General features: G+C 44.4%; 1 protein-coding gene across 4 annotated transcripts in view; it reads right to left on the reverse strand.

The window, feature by feature from the left end:
- ST3GAL1 (ST3 beta-galactoside alpha-2,3-sialyltransferase 1) overlaps nucleotides 1-15215 on the reverse strand; it is a 79231-nt gene that overhangs the window by 13970 nt on the left and 50046 nt on the right. For 3 of the 4 annotated variants that reach the window (XM_041479353.1, XM_041479352.1, XM_041479354.1), the window contains 2 exons: nucleotides 11571-12374; nucleotides 1240-1436 (listed from right to left, as the gene is read on the reverse strand). In XM_041479353.1, the coding sequence (XP_041335287.1) occupies nucleotides 1240-1436; nucleotides 11571-11882 (509 nt within the window). In that variant the 5' untranslated portion in view covers nucleotides 11883-12374. Of the gene's footprint in view, nucleotides 1-1239; nucleotides 1437-11570; nucleotides 12375-12589; nucleotides 12609-15215 lie in introns of those variants that run through there. The other variant, XM_041479355.1, reaches the window with a different exon arrangement.

Below are 15215 nucleotides of genomic sequence, written 5' to 3' on the forward strand. Positions count from 1 at the left end.
GAAATATAAATCTGAGACTGAAAGAGTCATTAAGTCACCCAGAGTTTTGCCCTTACCAGGGAGAGCTGGCTATGGGATGGGCAAGGCCTTGGAGCAGAAGCATGCACCTGGGTGTGTTACTCTTTAGTTATTACTACCAGCTTTTGAGTCCAGCAAGGTCTTTTCTGCAGGAGACTGGAAATGTAAGACAGGCAATACATGAAAGTCCACACAGAACAGGGCTGTCTCCATATGAAAGGACACAGAATTAAGCACCATAGCTTCCCACATTTGCAGCTGTCCCACATTTACAACCTGTAGGAATAATTGAGGGCTCTCCCTTTCCCTTCATGGATCTGAAAGCCAGGTTGGTGCCTGTGCCTTTGGGGAAGTACTGTTGGCAGAAGCAGCTCCTGAAATGATTTGTGAAGATGTGTCACCTGAAGACTCTATGCCATGCTCAAGCCACATCAGAAGCCAAGGTGGCTTAACAGTTCAAACAGTGTTGATCTTTTGTTGATTTGTTCTTGACTTCAGCGCACAACTTTCTACTAAGTCTTTTGTTGCTTTTGAGAGAATAATCCCACATGTGGCATTTCAAGAGCAATCCCTCCCTTCCTGACCTTTACTGCTCTCCAAATTGTACTGTGCTGGCAGCTGTGGTGTGAAAGGCAGATGACACAGTGGAGATGAACTTAGTCCAGATATTTTGGCTGCCTTCTGGGTGATAAGCTCTTCTTACCTAGCTCCTGTTTGCCTTTCAGTGGAAAAAAGTAGCCAACTTTGCTGCCTCAAAAGGGACATGCCATCCTTCACAAATTACCTGCAGCCAAACAAGTGACTCCTGCCCACTGAAAAGTGTCTTTGGCTTCCCCACCCTACCACTGCTTAAGAATGAACTAGTGCAAGAAAGTCAAATCTAATACAGTCAGCTAAATGTCTAAAGATCACTCATGAGCACTGGCTGCAGAAATAACTTTTACTCATAAGTGCAAATCTTTTTTCTCCTGTATTTTTTAACACGGGCAATGATGGATTGTGCAGAACAAGCTCCAGCATCAATACCTATTAATGTTTTTTCACCCAAGCTAAAACATGAGCTCATATCTCCAACACACATAGTTTATACCCCTGAAACTCAGACTTAAGTACCAGGTTTCACTAGACAGACCCTGAAACCTTGTTTACTCACTTGTCCCCCCCAAACACCAGTGAATTTTAGACAGCAAAGGCAGCTGTAGCTGGGTGCTTTCCACCCACCTGAGCACGAAGTCGTGGGAGTCGATGTCCTGGCCGTACTGGGACTGCCGCAGGTTGCCCGAGTTGCCCACGACGGCGCAGCGCCGGCAGGAGGAGGAGCCGCGCTCCTGCAGAGGATCCCCGTCCCCAGGGATGACCCCAAACAGCTCTGCCAGAGTGGCATTCAAACTCTTGGGAGCTTTCTCTCCTTGCAGCTTCTGTTAGGGAGAAAAAAGCATTCCAGGTTACCAACACAGGCAGCTTTTCTGTGAGCTAGAGATGGCTTGAAATGTCTCCTCAAAGAGCATCTACCCACAGACACTGCCTTCTGCAGTACAAGGCTTCGTGTTGGGAGCCAAAGTGTGAAAAAAATCAAGTGGAAAACTCCTTAACTTTTTAAACTTGGCTTCCCTTTTCTCCTCCTCCTCCTCATCAGATTCCCACACTTCCTCTATCTAGCCATGGTAGAACAGATGAAGTATTTTCCCCGAGGCTGGCCTGAGCAGAATAAATGTTCCTCTGGTGTTCTATAAGCCTAAACCCACTCTGGGTCAGGTATTTTCTGTTAGGTTATGTGTAAGATTTCTTTTATTTATTTACGTGTAAGATTTCTTTTAACTCTCCTATAAACGATGGAAAAGTCTCAGGGGAGCTTATGGAAGACAGAAGTGGCTGATATTCCTGCCACAAATTTTGCATATGCTAGGAGTGGGAGAGGGAAATGGGAAGTGAACTGCAGAGGAACCAGCTGCTCATGCAATAAGAAACTACTAGAGCTAGCCCTGAGGGCTGGAGATGTATGATCATCTAAAAAAACCCTCCAGGATGAAGAAAACCACCCGGACCTTGGTCATTGTGCCTGTTGCCATGGAGGGGAACTGTTCTGTAGCAGCTCTGTGGTGCATGGTGGAAACAATGGCTGGATGGGAAGGTGCAGGGCAGGTGATGGTCAGACACTCCCCTTCTGGAGCTCAGCTCTCTGAGATTTACCGAAGAGGCTGGCAGTGCTGGCATGCTCACAAACAGCATTGCTCACCCTCGTGGTGCCACTTGCTTCCAAGCTCACAAAAGGAGAACGGCTCCAGCACAAGGCCAAAAAGGCTCTGTCTTGCTCTGCCAGCCCAGGGCATGGAAAGACAGGGAGGGAGAGAAGAGAAACACCTTTTCCCACGACTCCCAGGAATGACTTGGACTAATTTGGCTTTAGTTTCCAGTGTGTTTCCCTTGACTGCACCAGGAGCTGTTAATTTGTCCTGCTATCTCCCTCTCTCACACAAACACCAACAGGTGCAGCGCTGTAATTTTTGTTTAAATTCTGTGCTTTTTGCAGGACCTTATTTGCACTGAAACAAACAACAGGTCTCTGGAGCTCAGAGCTAGAAGATGACATTGAGAACTTGGAACAAAGAAGACAAAGAAATGCATACACAGACTTAATCTTCCCACTAATCCTTCCTAATCTATACACTTGTATATGGACTGCACAAGGTGATTTGGATGCAAAGTAATTAGGATGACCAGACAAGCACTGTAATTATAACTATGTATGTCACTATTCAGTGCAAGGCTCAATTATATAAATAAAAAAGGTCATCTTCTAAATTTGTGTGTGATCCAACAAACACATGGCCACATACCTAAACTCTTGTGTGTTCTTTTTGAATAGAATCTAACCATGTCTTACTCTGAATATGAGAAAAACAATGTTAGAAAACCTGCAGCTTTCAAAATAATTTGAGACTTCATAGATGTTACGGAGTCTAGTACAGGTGTATAATGTAGTAAAATACAATATTTTTTGAAAAAGGAACTTATTTTGAGTAATTTGAACATACATTTGCATATACCATATATACTCTCTTCCTCTGTAAAGATGAGCTGACTCTTAAGTGTCTGTAAGAAATTAAAAGGAAACCCCACCAAAATCTTATTCTTGAACTGATTTTCCCTGAGAAAATTCAAGAACAGGAATGCAATTTTCAGAAAATTCCAAGTACCTGAGTGGCCTTTTTAAGTTACATTTTCTTTTTGTCCAGATTGACAGCATCAGAAAAGGGAAAGGCCTGGAGTAGTGATGCATTTTTGCTGCATTAAGATAGTAAGAAACATCCTGGATAGGCACCTTCATTTACAGAGCTCAGACATCTACCATTCTTTTATGCTTCTGTCTAGAGTAACTCTACTGCAACCAAGCTGAAACATGGGAACCAACACCAACCTGAAAGCAGGTCACCATTGTCCTACAATCCCTCTGTGGTACACAACTTCCATGGGAAAGACCATTACTAGTGCTAGAAATTCCCTCAGTGACCTCAAATACAGCGATGACCTTATTGCACTGTGTGCTGAACATCCATACAATGAGACATCTGTCCTTAACTCATTTTAAGTGCTCTGTTTTGATTTCCAAATGATTATCTGATTGAAATATACGTTTCAGGCCTAATCTTTTATCAACACTGGTTACTCTTTGACGTCTCAGCAAAACAGAGAAGAGGAAGCAACAAAGCTGATTAACTCCAAGGCATATTCAGCTTAGAAATGTTCAAACTTAACATGCAGCCAGTTCCTTATTGCACAATGTTTGCTTGGCTTATTGAAAAAAGACTATTTTAATAGCATTACAATTACAAGCCGATTATAGTTCACTTTCCCACACCAAATTTTTTTCCCTTTTTTTTTTTTGAGTATTGTTGTCTTTTTTTTTTTTTTCTTTTCTCCTCTTCATCAAGCTTCCACCAGTCTGGCCTTTCCCAGAAGGAAATCAATGAAAGCACAGAGTGAAAGTCTGCCATGCTGTGCAAGGCAGAGCCACAGCAGTGCCACGTGGCTCTGCTAGGACAGCATCCTCCCTCCAGGTGCTGTAGATGTGTGACAGGGACATGTGTATGGATATAGCTGCTACAAGTGGCCTTAACTACACTGAAATCCTTGACCCCTGTTGTTGGGGTTCGCTGTTATTTGTCTCTGCCCTGACACGGGAAAAGTGGTTCTGGGTGGCCGCGCTTTGAAAGACGAGTCTGGACTCTCAGGTTTTCGGTCTTCAATCTTGTTTATTAATTCTTATCTACAATATTTTCTCTCTGCCCAGCCGAGGTCTGTTCAGCAGGACAGTCAAGTGCACTCTCTCCCGCCCACGTGACGGTTGTGTCCTTTATAGGGAAAATTACGTCTATCATATTTACCTTTAATTCCCAATACTTTTCACCCTTATAGACAAGTGTACCTTCACCATGAACCAATCCAAATCTGCCAACATCATCACACAAAATGGAAGACATGAAGAAGGAAGAAGAACCCAGGACTACGTCCTGAATCCTCCATCTTGTCTTCATGACCCCCCCTGTACCTAATTTTCTAAAATCTACACTTCATCCTGTAAATACACTATTCACACCCTAGAACTTCTCATTTCCTCATACACAGATATTTCATCTCTAGATGGATCAAAGTCAAGCCACCAGACACTTTTGGCAACATTCCAAGGTCTCCGAGCCCCCCAAGGGTTCTCTTGGTGACTCTGGACCTTCAGAGTGATGTGTTGAGTTCCCACACCCTGTGTCCTGAGTGAAGTGGCTGTTTTCCTCAGAAGTCTGTGCAAGTAATATGTGTGTCTAAAGAAGCAGTTAACTTTTTGCCCAAGATCATAAAGCATCTTAACTCGTCTTGTGACCACATATAAAATATTGCTCAACAGACCAGCTTCCCTCCATAAAATATCTGCGTGTCACTTGAGAGTCAACTCTCACCTTAGGTTGTTAAAAACTTTATTTGGGAGTTCAGATTGAGAAATTTCCTAAATCATTTCCCAGCCTTAGAAACTCCCCATTTCACATACAGAAGTGAACTAGCTGGTTTTGCATCTTCTTATTTTAAAAAAGCAAGCAAGGAAAAAAAAAGGCAAGAAAAAAGAACCCTCAAAGTTCGTGCACTCCCTTTCTTCACCCAGGAATAGCTCTCCATGAAGAGCCTGTTGTTCCCTCCTCATCACTGTGCATGCTCCCACTAAGGATGACAAGGGATTTGCTGCTTTTTTAAACTTCTCAGAAGGTTTCACTGGGCTCTCCAATGCCAGCACACTGACAGCACTGCCAAGCAGCAATACCCAAAACCTGGCTAAGGGGTTGCAAAGGGAGAGTGTGAATACAGCCAAGGCTGCTCAGAGCTAATGGCTTGGAGTGGTGAGGACACAGCCACAGTCATGGAATCACAGAATGGTTTGGATGGAAGAGGTCTTAAAGATCAACTCATTCCAATACCCATACCATGGGCAGGGAGAGGTCCCACTAGACCAGGTTGCTCCGAGCCCCATCCAACCTGGCCTTGAAAACTACCAAGGATGGGGCATCCACTTCTTTGGGCAACCATCCTCAAAGGAAAGAATTTCTTCCTAATAACTAATCTTAAACCTGTCCTCTTCCAGGTTAAAGCCTTTCCCCCCTGTCCTATCAGTATATGCCCTTGTGAAAAGTCCCTGTCCAGCTCTCTTGGAGCTGTATCTAAAGAGATATTGAAAGCTGGCAACAAAATCTCCCCAGAGCCTTCTCTTCTTCAGGTTCAACAATCCAAATTCTATCAGTCTGTCTTTACAAGAAAGGTGTTCCAGGTATCTTCCTGACCTCCTCTGCACTTGCTCCATCCATGTCCTTCTTATCATGGGGCCTCAAAGGAGTCGGAGAACCTCAAAGGAAAGCTCTCCTGCTGTGCATCCAAGTTTGGCAGCGTATTAAGCACAGCTTCAAAACCCCAAATTATTAGCAGGTAGAAGAGATGAGCCTGCAGCCATGGGTGTGATGTAGATGCAGACAGAACATGGACCAAGGCAGAACCTTGTGGTGGACAGACAGGTACAGCTGTGGGTGTGACAGCAGCTGGCACTGGTGAGGCAGCCCTGAGAAAACACAGCCAGGCAGCCTGGGGCAAGCTGGGGTAGAAATACTGGGGTTTGTGGCTTTTCTAATTTTTTTAAACTGTTTTTGAGAGATAAAGAGCAAATAAAGCCCCATGAGAAACTCTTTTGTCCAGCTACTAATTGCCTCACTGCTGCAGTTTGGAGACATTAACACTCATGCAACACTTTCCAGCTACAACATTAATCCTAGCAAGAGTCTGGTGTGGTAAATCCAGGTAATCTCTGTTCTACAGACTCAAGGAGAGCCTAAAAGGAAATCATCAATTTTAAAAATGCCTCTTTGGTCTAGAAAATATGGCTTTATTCTTGTTATATTTAATGTCCTTCAATTACTATGCATCTAAGAGTTGAAGGGGAGGAATAGAGGAACTGTCAAGAGTTTAGGCTTTGTTTAATGTTCTGTGTAGTCAAAAAATTTACATTCGCAAATATAAATATATACATGCATATGTTCTGTAAATATCACACAATAATATGCTGAGTTGTACAATTTCTGACTTCCATGGCTGGTATGGGTCACCTCTACACTACTCTGACCCTCATGCTGAGAGAGACCTGTGAGCCTGGACCACCTCCAGGTCCATCTGTCTTCACTATAGGAGGAGCAGCTCCAGCCCAGCTGGACTTATGTGGGGGCTGCCACTGAGGGTGAGAGGTGGCTCAGTGTCAGGTTCTTCCCATACATCCAAATTTGTCTAAATGTCACACTTACAACGAAGCAGCTCAACTGCAGGTGGGACTGGGTGGGACTGGGCCAGGCACTGGGATTTGGTACCCCCTTCTGCAGTGATCTGGTAGCTACATGCTGCCTTCAAAGTGCTGAGCCCTCAGTATTGCTTTCCAAGTATCATAGACAGAATCCCAGGTTCAAAGAAAACTTCTGGTGATCAAAGTATTTGGACACATTTTCCTCAGAGAGCATTCAAAATGCATGACTCAGGTGCCAAGCAGCTCTGCTGCTGCCTTAAAAATCAGTGCAGCTGCCCCAACTTCCCCAGCACGTGTGTTGGGTGGGGATGTCCCTTTGTTCACTGGCTGAAAGCAAATTTTTAAGCCATCTATTACATTTTTCCAACAAACATAATGAGTTTAATATTTTCTTTGTGATACGCTAATAACATGGCCTCAAGATCTGAGCTTTCTTCCAAAGAAAATGCAAAACCCTCAAACATTGTAAGACTAGAGATAAAAGTTCTTATAACATGATAGTTTATGAACAATGTGCTACAGAGAAGATTGCCAGGAAACTCTGAGCCTAAATTTACTTATCACAACTTCAATCCATCAACCTCAACATTTGGGCTTAGAACAACAGGTTCTGATCTCCTATTTTTTGTACTTTCTGACCACCAAGAACAATGTATCCAGCCCTTAGAACAAAACAAGAAAGCTATAAATAAATGCTGTGTTTTGCAATTCTTGCCATGTTTCCTTATATATGGGTTACAAAATTTAGTGAGAACATCCACAGCATTTGTGTCATGTTAAAACAATGGAAAGCTTGCAGGTGAACCAGCTCAGGGAGGTGGGAAAGAAAATATAAACAGAAAGGAATGTATCACGTAACACCAGGTGCTACCTTGCAAAAAACACTCTCAGTCCCTGAGCACATGAGGGAAGGCAGAGGAGAAAGAGAGAGAGAGGAGGTGGGAGACAGGAAGGGAGGGAGGGAGGGTGGAAGGAATTTCTAATAAACTGTTCACAGCCTGAAGTGTTATTAATGCCCAGATCCCCCCTGAGAGTAGGGGATTCCAATTCAACTTTAAGTCACAAGAAGTACAGAGCAGCTGCAGGGCTGTACGTGGGAGAATCTGGGCCATTATTTGCTGCCTGATAATGAAGGGACAGTTTTTCACCTGTGTATATTTAAGCAAATGAGAAGCAGGAAGCAATCCTGACAACATCCCCCTTGTTTCCATGAACAAAGAAACAGCCAGGTACATTTTCAGGGCCTTTTCTGGAGCAGCCCTGCCCCATGCAGCAAGATGAGCCACTGCAGGCATGGTGGCACTGACCTTCTCCCCCCTGCTCCTTCCCACCTGGACAGGTGGTAGCACTAAATCCAGTATATACAGTTTTATTCAGAGCAAGCAGGAATATTTCCTCCTAAAGGTCACATCTTACCAGGCTGAAAGTGTTCAAACTATATAGTCTCCAAATAAAACATTAAGCAGCCTGGCAGCCATGGGAAGGGCTGTAAGCGAGGGAAACCACCCCGTTCTTTGGTCCCAAATGCGCCTTTGTCTCCAGTACTGGTCATTAACCTCTGAAATCAGTCCTCATTGATCTAGTACTGGAGGGATACTAATGCTGCAGGACTACTGGGATGAATAGCACTTATCCACATCTACAGCAAAAGGGTTAAGGGGGAGGGAGGGCAGGTTTGAGTTTGGTGGGCAGGCAAAGGCTGTGCCTGCTCTTAGGGCAGTACATCACATGGGTCTCCCCATGGGAGGGAAGTCACAACCATGTAATAAAGAGTCTGTCTCTCACCACACTGTCTGAAATCAACTCCTGAGAGTGAACACACAGTCATTCCTCCCCTGGAAAAGAAGTTCAAGAAATCTCAGGTTTCCTCATACCTCCTTTTTATGTACAAATATAGCAAAAAGTCACAAATTACTGAGTTGGCAAAGCACACAAGAGTGAAACATGGCCATGAGCAATGTTTTCTTAAAGACTGGCCGAAATCTCAGAATTGCTTTGAAGATGAGCCTAAAAATGAACAGCAAAAAGGGAGTTGCCCTCAGGATGCACCTGGGAAGTATTTACTGAAGAAATTACACTCTCTTGGAAAAGCTTACCCAAAGCAACACGTGCATAAGGAATCAGATGCAATGAGGAGGTGAGGCCACATCATGCCTGGGGTTTACCCAAAACCATCCTTCAGAGGAGTCAGGGCACTTTCTTCATCTACCACACATTAGGGCAAAGACTTTCAGTGAGTAAAAACTTCCAATACACAATGCAGTTATGGGGGACATCAAAATATATCCTGGTTGAATATTGAAAAAGTCTAGGAATCTTAGAAGATTTATTTTTACCATCTGAAAAAAAAATTGCTTTGATTTTGTATTCTGAAGTGGTGTAGTCCCTTTGAACATGATCTGAATAATAAAAGAATGAAAACACTAAAACATGGTTAGACAGCCCTGAAAATTAATGAACAGCTTTTGTTCAGGATAGGGAGGGGAGACTTTCAGCTGTTCTGAAAGTCTGCTTTTTTCGTTTTGCTGAAGAAGAAACAAACCTCCTCTGAAAGAATCTGTTGAGTTGAACTTTTAACACACTGGTGAGGCCACACCTCGAGTGCTGTGTCCAGTTCTGGGCCCCTCAAGAAGGACACTGAGGTGCTGGAGCAAGTCCAGAAAAGGCAACAAAGCTGGTGAAGGGTCTGGAGCACAAGTCCTATGAGGTGACTGAGGCTGAGGGAGCTGGGGTTGTTTAGCCTGGAGAAAAGGAGGCTCAGGAGTGACCTTGTCACTCTCTACAAGCACCTGAAAGGAGGTTGTGCCCAGGTGGGGGTCAGTCTCTTCTCCCAGGGAACTGGCAACAGGACGAGAGGACGCAGTCTAAAACTATGGTTGGAAGGTTTAAGATGGACATTAGAAGGAATTTCTTCACAGAAAGGGTGATTAGACATTGGATGGGCTGCCCAGGGTGGTGGTGGAGTTTCCATCCCTGGAGGTGTTAAAGGAAAGAGTGGATGTGGCACTTGGCACCCTGGTCTGGTTGACAAGGTGGTGTTTGGTCACAGGTTGGACTCGATGATCTCAGAGGTCTTTTCCAACCTAACTGATTCTGTAAATTGAGGAAGCACTGCTTCTTTTTTTTTCTGTTTCACTACAAGAAGGAGCATTACATATTCAGACTTCTGTACTGAATCCCAAGCTTTTTCTTCTTTTTATTTTTTTTTTCCTAAGAGAGAATGCATTCAAACCTCATGCTTAAATTAGTGAGTTCTGAGTGCAGAATGCAGAGTGGCTTTGCTCATGGTGTCCATGAGTAACCTCATCCTCTCATTACTGAGCTCAGTCTGGGCTATGTCTACTCCTTTGAAAACATCCAGTTAGATCAGCCCAGCTGCCTGGTGAAACCTCAAGCCAGGGCAAGGACAAGGACCTGAACTTGCCATCTTCCCTGCTCAATGCTCCAGCAAAGCCCAGACAAGAAACACGGGGACCAGAGGGAAAAGTGTCTGGAAGCTGCAAGAAAAACCACAATCAATGGGAAACCAAAGTCATGGCCAAGGGCAGGTGAAAAGATACAGCACCTGGAGTACTTGAAACTCATTGCAAAAAGGAGGGCCTCATCATAAAGCAATGATATCATTTACACAACAATTAAAGATGGCAGAGTTCAGTGGCATTTATTTTTCAACACTAAATGCAACAGCCAGTGGAGTGAGAAGTGATAAATCCGATACAGCCTCATTCCCACAGCACCTGACATCCCCTCCAAAACCCAAATGTCCCCATTGCAATAGTGGGTGCCTATTGGAGAGGCCCCCTCAGGATGCCAGAGAAGGCCTGAAAGCCCAGAATTACACAACAAGGGCTGTGCTTGCTGCAAGACACCAAGGTGCAGTCTGTTGTGCGTTCAAAGAAAGACACAGAGGACTATTTTTCTGGAAGAGGGGAAAACAAGTGCAATGAAACTGTGATTTCACTGGGGTTGTTGCAGCAGAACCTGCACTTCAGCACCTCAGGAGCACAGCCAGGAGTAAATCAAACAACTGATGTCTTATTTCAAGAGAACAGAAAAGGGGCTTTTGTTAAGCAAAAGGACAGGATGCATCTTATTCCCTTCTGTGCTTTATGACAAAGGCATCTACTCGCTTTCGTGATGCTTGGATCAGGCTTCAAGGGATAGCTAAAACACCCTGCTCAAGGATACACTTGGGGCTGTTCCTTCCCAGTGACCCACAGCCATCCATGACCTTTCTGGATCTGTTTTACACCAACAGCCACAACAGAGAATGTTCTCATAAGCATGGAATTAATAATTTCCCATTTAATCCTGCTAATTATTTACATATCTTATGGTAGGGAGAGCCCCTGGGGGAATCACATACTTCACAATTAGTTTGATTATCCACCTTGATGAATGGCAAAAAACCCATTTGAAGCAGAAACAGAGGGGTTACGAAGCCTGGTCTTTGGAAGAGAAGGGAGAAAATGACAGTGTTGACATTTGCAAATTCTGGATCTACCACCTAACTCTGTCAGGAACTATTCTAGCTGGGAGCAAGTGAATGTGCAGTCCAAGCCCCTCTGAGCTAAACAGCAGCACAAACACCCACTCCTTCCACCTCCTCCTCGTCGGCTGAGAGAGCAAATGCTTTGGGCAGAAAACATCTCTTTCTATGTGCTTGGCACCCTGGAAGCCTGACACCAACACTGTCACCTAAATCCTGGGCTGTATCCACACCCCCACTTACCAGCCACCACCTGTAGCTGTCTTCTGGGATCAAGGCATTCTGTGAGGTCAGGAAAGGTTGCATAGTTGAGTTAAATCTCTGATCGAACCAGAGGGAACGGCCCAGCTCCGAAATGCACGTGTGACAGCTGCAGGGTCTCCTGGGGTACTTGAAGAGTTTCTGGACGTGCTCTGAAAACTGCACGACGAGGTGTCGGGGGTCCCAGGTGGTGGTGGTCACCTGGTGTGTGTAGTTCAGCAGGAAGGACGTCACGGTGATGAGCAAAAAGGCGAAAGTGAACATTTTCACATTCCTCCTCCTTACCACAACCATCTTTGCCCCTCGGGCTCTGCCCCCAGCACTGGCTGAGAGCAGTGCAGGGTCCAATGTAAGGCAGAAAGGAAAGGCTGCAGCAGGTGCCTGCCTGTTACCACCCCAGGCTTAGGCTGAACTGATTGACTCCACTACTTCCAGCCATGAGGGAGAAGCTTCATCTTCCCAAATGGGCTTAAAAAAGGACAAGCTGGGTACTTCCTTTCACCTTCTCACAGTGCTTCCAAGTTCCTTCCACCTCTGTGTGTCCTGTTGCTCACCTCTCCTGGTGAGGGTTTACTGAAGACAGACCCTTGTCTTTCTGCATACAGAAATTAAAACTCGGGTTTTGTGTGTGAGAGAAAGCCATACATTAAAACAAGCAAATTGTAGAAAGAATTGTATTCTTTTTCTTGGAATTTTGTTCTTGAAGGATTGGACATCTGGGGTTGTACATTCCATCAGAGAGCCGTGCTCCAATGTCCATATAAGTCATGGAGAGAAGTTTGCAACCTAGAGACACACAGACAAAAAGAGAAAGAAAAATGGTCAGATTTTTTTTTTTTCTTCATTTTTCCCAACCTAATTTCTCTGCTTTTCCCTCCCCATCCCAGAACTTCTGATCAGGTCAGAGCTCTCGAAACGGCAGCCCTGGCTTCAAGCTCTGCTCTGGTATTTGCACACTGAAGAGTGTGAGGGTGAAATTTTGGAAAGGGCAGAGCATTGACCTGTGGACAGAGTCTCTTTGTATTGAATCAGCCTCCCTGCTCTGCTCTGGCCTTATTAGTATTACAGTTTGTAGCTATTTGAATGACAATGAGTCACCTCCCTCCTTCAGGCTGACCTTGATAGCCACAAGATATGCAGCAAAGTATTCAAAACTCACAGCAGCTGAACAGCAAGCACCCGTAGAGGAGGGAGGAGCAGGATGGGGAGGAAGATGGATCAGTTCTTTCCTCTTTCTTTCCCCAGCCAGCTTAATTTAAGGATTGGGATTGGATTTGAGATTAGAGAAAGCCAAGCAAAAACAGTTTGTACGTCCTGGGACAAATAGGGGAAATCAAAGTACAAATGGCCTTTGTTTCACATGGAAAATTGCTCTTTTTTCTGCTAAGGAAAGGTAGGTGACAGCAGCTTGACCCCAACCTAGGCAGAGAGGCACAGAGCTGCTTTGGAGGTACAGAGGGACCCAGAGCTGCTCTCCCTTCCCCTCCTGGCGTTCCCTGCCTGGCAGCAGGGATTTAAACAAGTTTTTAAAAGTCATAAAATGAATCCCTTCATCCCCCAGTGTTGTGTGGGAATGCCATTGTGGGACAGGCATTGTTTTGTGGGAAGAAAAACATGTTGTTTATAGAACTTCAGATGTTTACAAAAAGTCCCAAAAGTGCCATTGCTCAAATAATACTCTTTGTTTCGTTGGGCTAAAAAAAAAAAAAAAAAAAAAAAAAAAGGTAGGAAGAAAAAATCAGAGAAGCAACCATGTCAGAATACGTGCAATTTATGAACAAATGAAAGAAAGCCCAGTGAGAGAAGTCTCATTCACTGCTCAGCCGCAGGCTCCAAGCCCAGCAAAGAGCCAGCAAAAGTGCAACTGCTACCATGAAACCTCACCATTTTAACCCATTTCTGTGCATGGCATTGAGGCAGGACGCCCCTCGCTGCCTCACCCAAATGTTTCTGTTTATCCAGACAGGAGGAAGTGCAGCTGCAGCATCCCCAGCTTTCCTGCTGGCTCCTCTCCTGGGGATCTGCGGGGAGCTGCCCCAGGCCAAACCGCTTTTCCACAGGGTTTGACACAGCACCTTGGAAACAGCTTGGATTTTAGAGGTGCTGTGTAAATATTGACAGAGTCCCACGCAGCTAGTTCGGAAAACAGGAACCTCAGACCTCATTTTTTTAAGCCTTTGCCCCAGGTTTCTCCTCCTCAGCACATGATGGGCAGCATGTGCCCTTCAATTAGCTGCTGTTTGCCAAATGCCTCGAGATTTATTTTAAGTCTGGCCCCTCCACATGCATTTATAGGAGCTCAAGGGCTGACAAGTGGGTCAGGCAGGATAACAAAGGGCTGTATTAACCCCATCTGCCTGGGCTCCTTGCGCCAGTAAATCAGGGAGCCATCCTGCATTCACTTTAATGGTGCAGAGGGAAGTTTTTACACTGACCAGAAATCTTCTGAAGTATTCCCGGGTAAAATTCAGGACTCCCAACCTTGGAGACGCTTTGGGGATGCTGCCACTGTGCCTTGGAGAGCCAGAAAGGGATCTCAGAGAGCAGCCCCAGCGCACAGCCCATCCACGCCAGCTGCTCTCTGCGCTGCACAACAGCCCTGAAACATTTGCTTTCCAGCCTGGATGTAGTTGTGAGTCTAAACAAAAACACAGCCTCTAACAAGCCCGAAAACATGCCGAATCCCAGAAGCAAATTGATTTTCCATTTATGGAGTGGATAATTCAAGAGCTGCAATGCTGGCGGGTCAACCCCCTACTGCTGTCAGCGCTGGGCCAAGTCAGTATTTGTAAACACAGCTCCTGCTCTTCTCTCGTGTTTTTGAGAGGAAAAGGGAGAGGGATTATCCAGCCTTTCTTTGAAAAGCCTAGAAAATGGAGTATAGCCGATAAAACAGTTCTGGCCTCCAAAACAAGCACCCACTTTGCCAGATCTATTTATTTATTTATTGTAACTCAGCTAAGGTTAAATTTATATTTATAAATCCAGGAGGAAGAAACGCAAACCCAAACCAATGTTTACACAGTGGGCTACAATGTCTTCAAATTCCTAACCAGCCTGTCTTTTTAGACTTCCTAAGGCACTTTTTCCTTGTGGATATGAAAGCTAAGGTTAAATTTATATTTATAAATCCAGGAGGAAGAAACGCAAACCCAAACCAATGTTTACACAGTGGGCTACAATGTCTTCAAATTCCTAACCAGCCTGTCTTTTTTAGCATTTGATGGGAAGGTAAGAAACTAGACTTCCTAAGGCAGTTTTTCCTTGTGGATATGAGCACTGGATACTCTCTTTTAATTCTTATTATTTACAGTTTCCTCTGAATGTTCATGATTCCTATAGATAATTATGATAGATATATAAAAACGTATATACACATGCACACACACACAGACACATAGATAAATATATATGCTGACAGAAAGGCTACAGGGACTATGTATTTGATTTAGGGCCTGAGGAAAAGGATGACTGAAATGAATGTAAAACTTAAAACCTTTTTTTTAGTTCAGTGTGACTTGGAGTTTTTTCTTTTTCTTTTTCTTTTTTTTTTTATGTTTACACAGTGGGCTACAATGTCTTCAAATTCCTAACCAGCCTGTCTTTTTTAGCATTTGATGGGAAGGT

This window comes from Pyrgilauda ruficollis, unplaced genomic scaffold, assembly GCF_017590135.1.
Source record: "Pyrgilauda ruficollis isolate IOZ18807 unplaced genomic scaffold, ASM1759013v1 scaffold48, whole genome shotgun sequence".
NCBI classification, from domain to species: domain Eukaryota; kingdom Metazoa; phylum Chordata; class Aves; order Passeriformes; family Passeridae; genus Pyrgilauda; species Pyrgilauda ruficollis.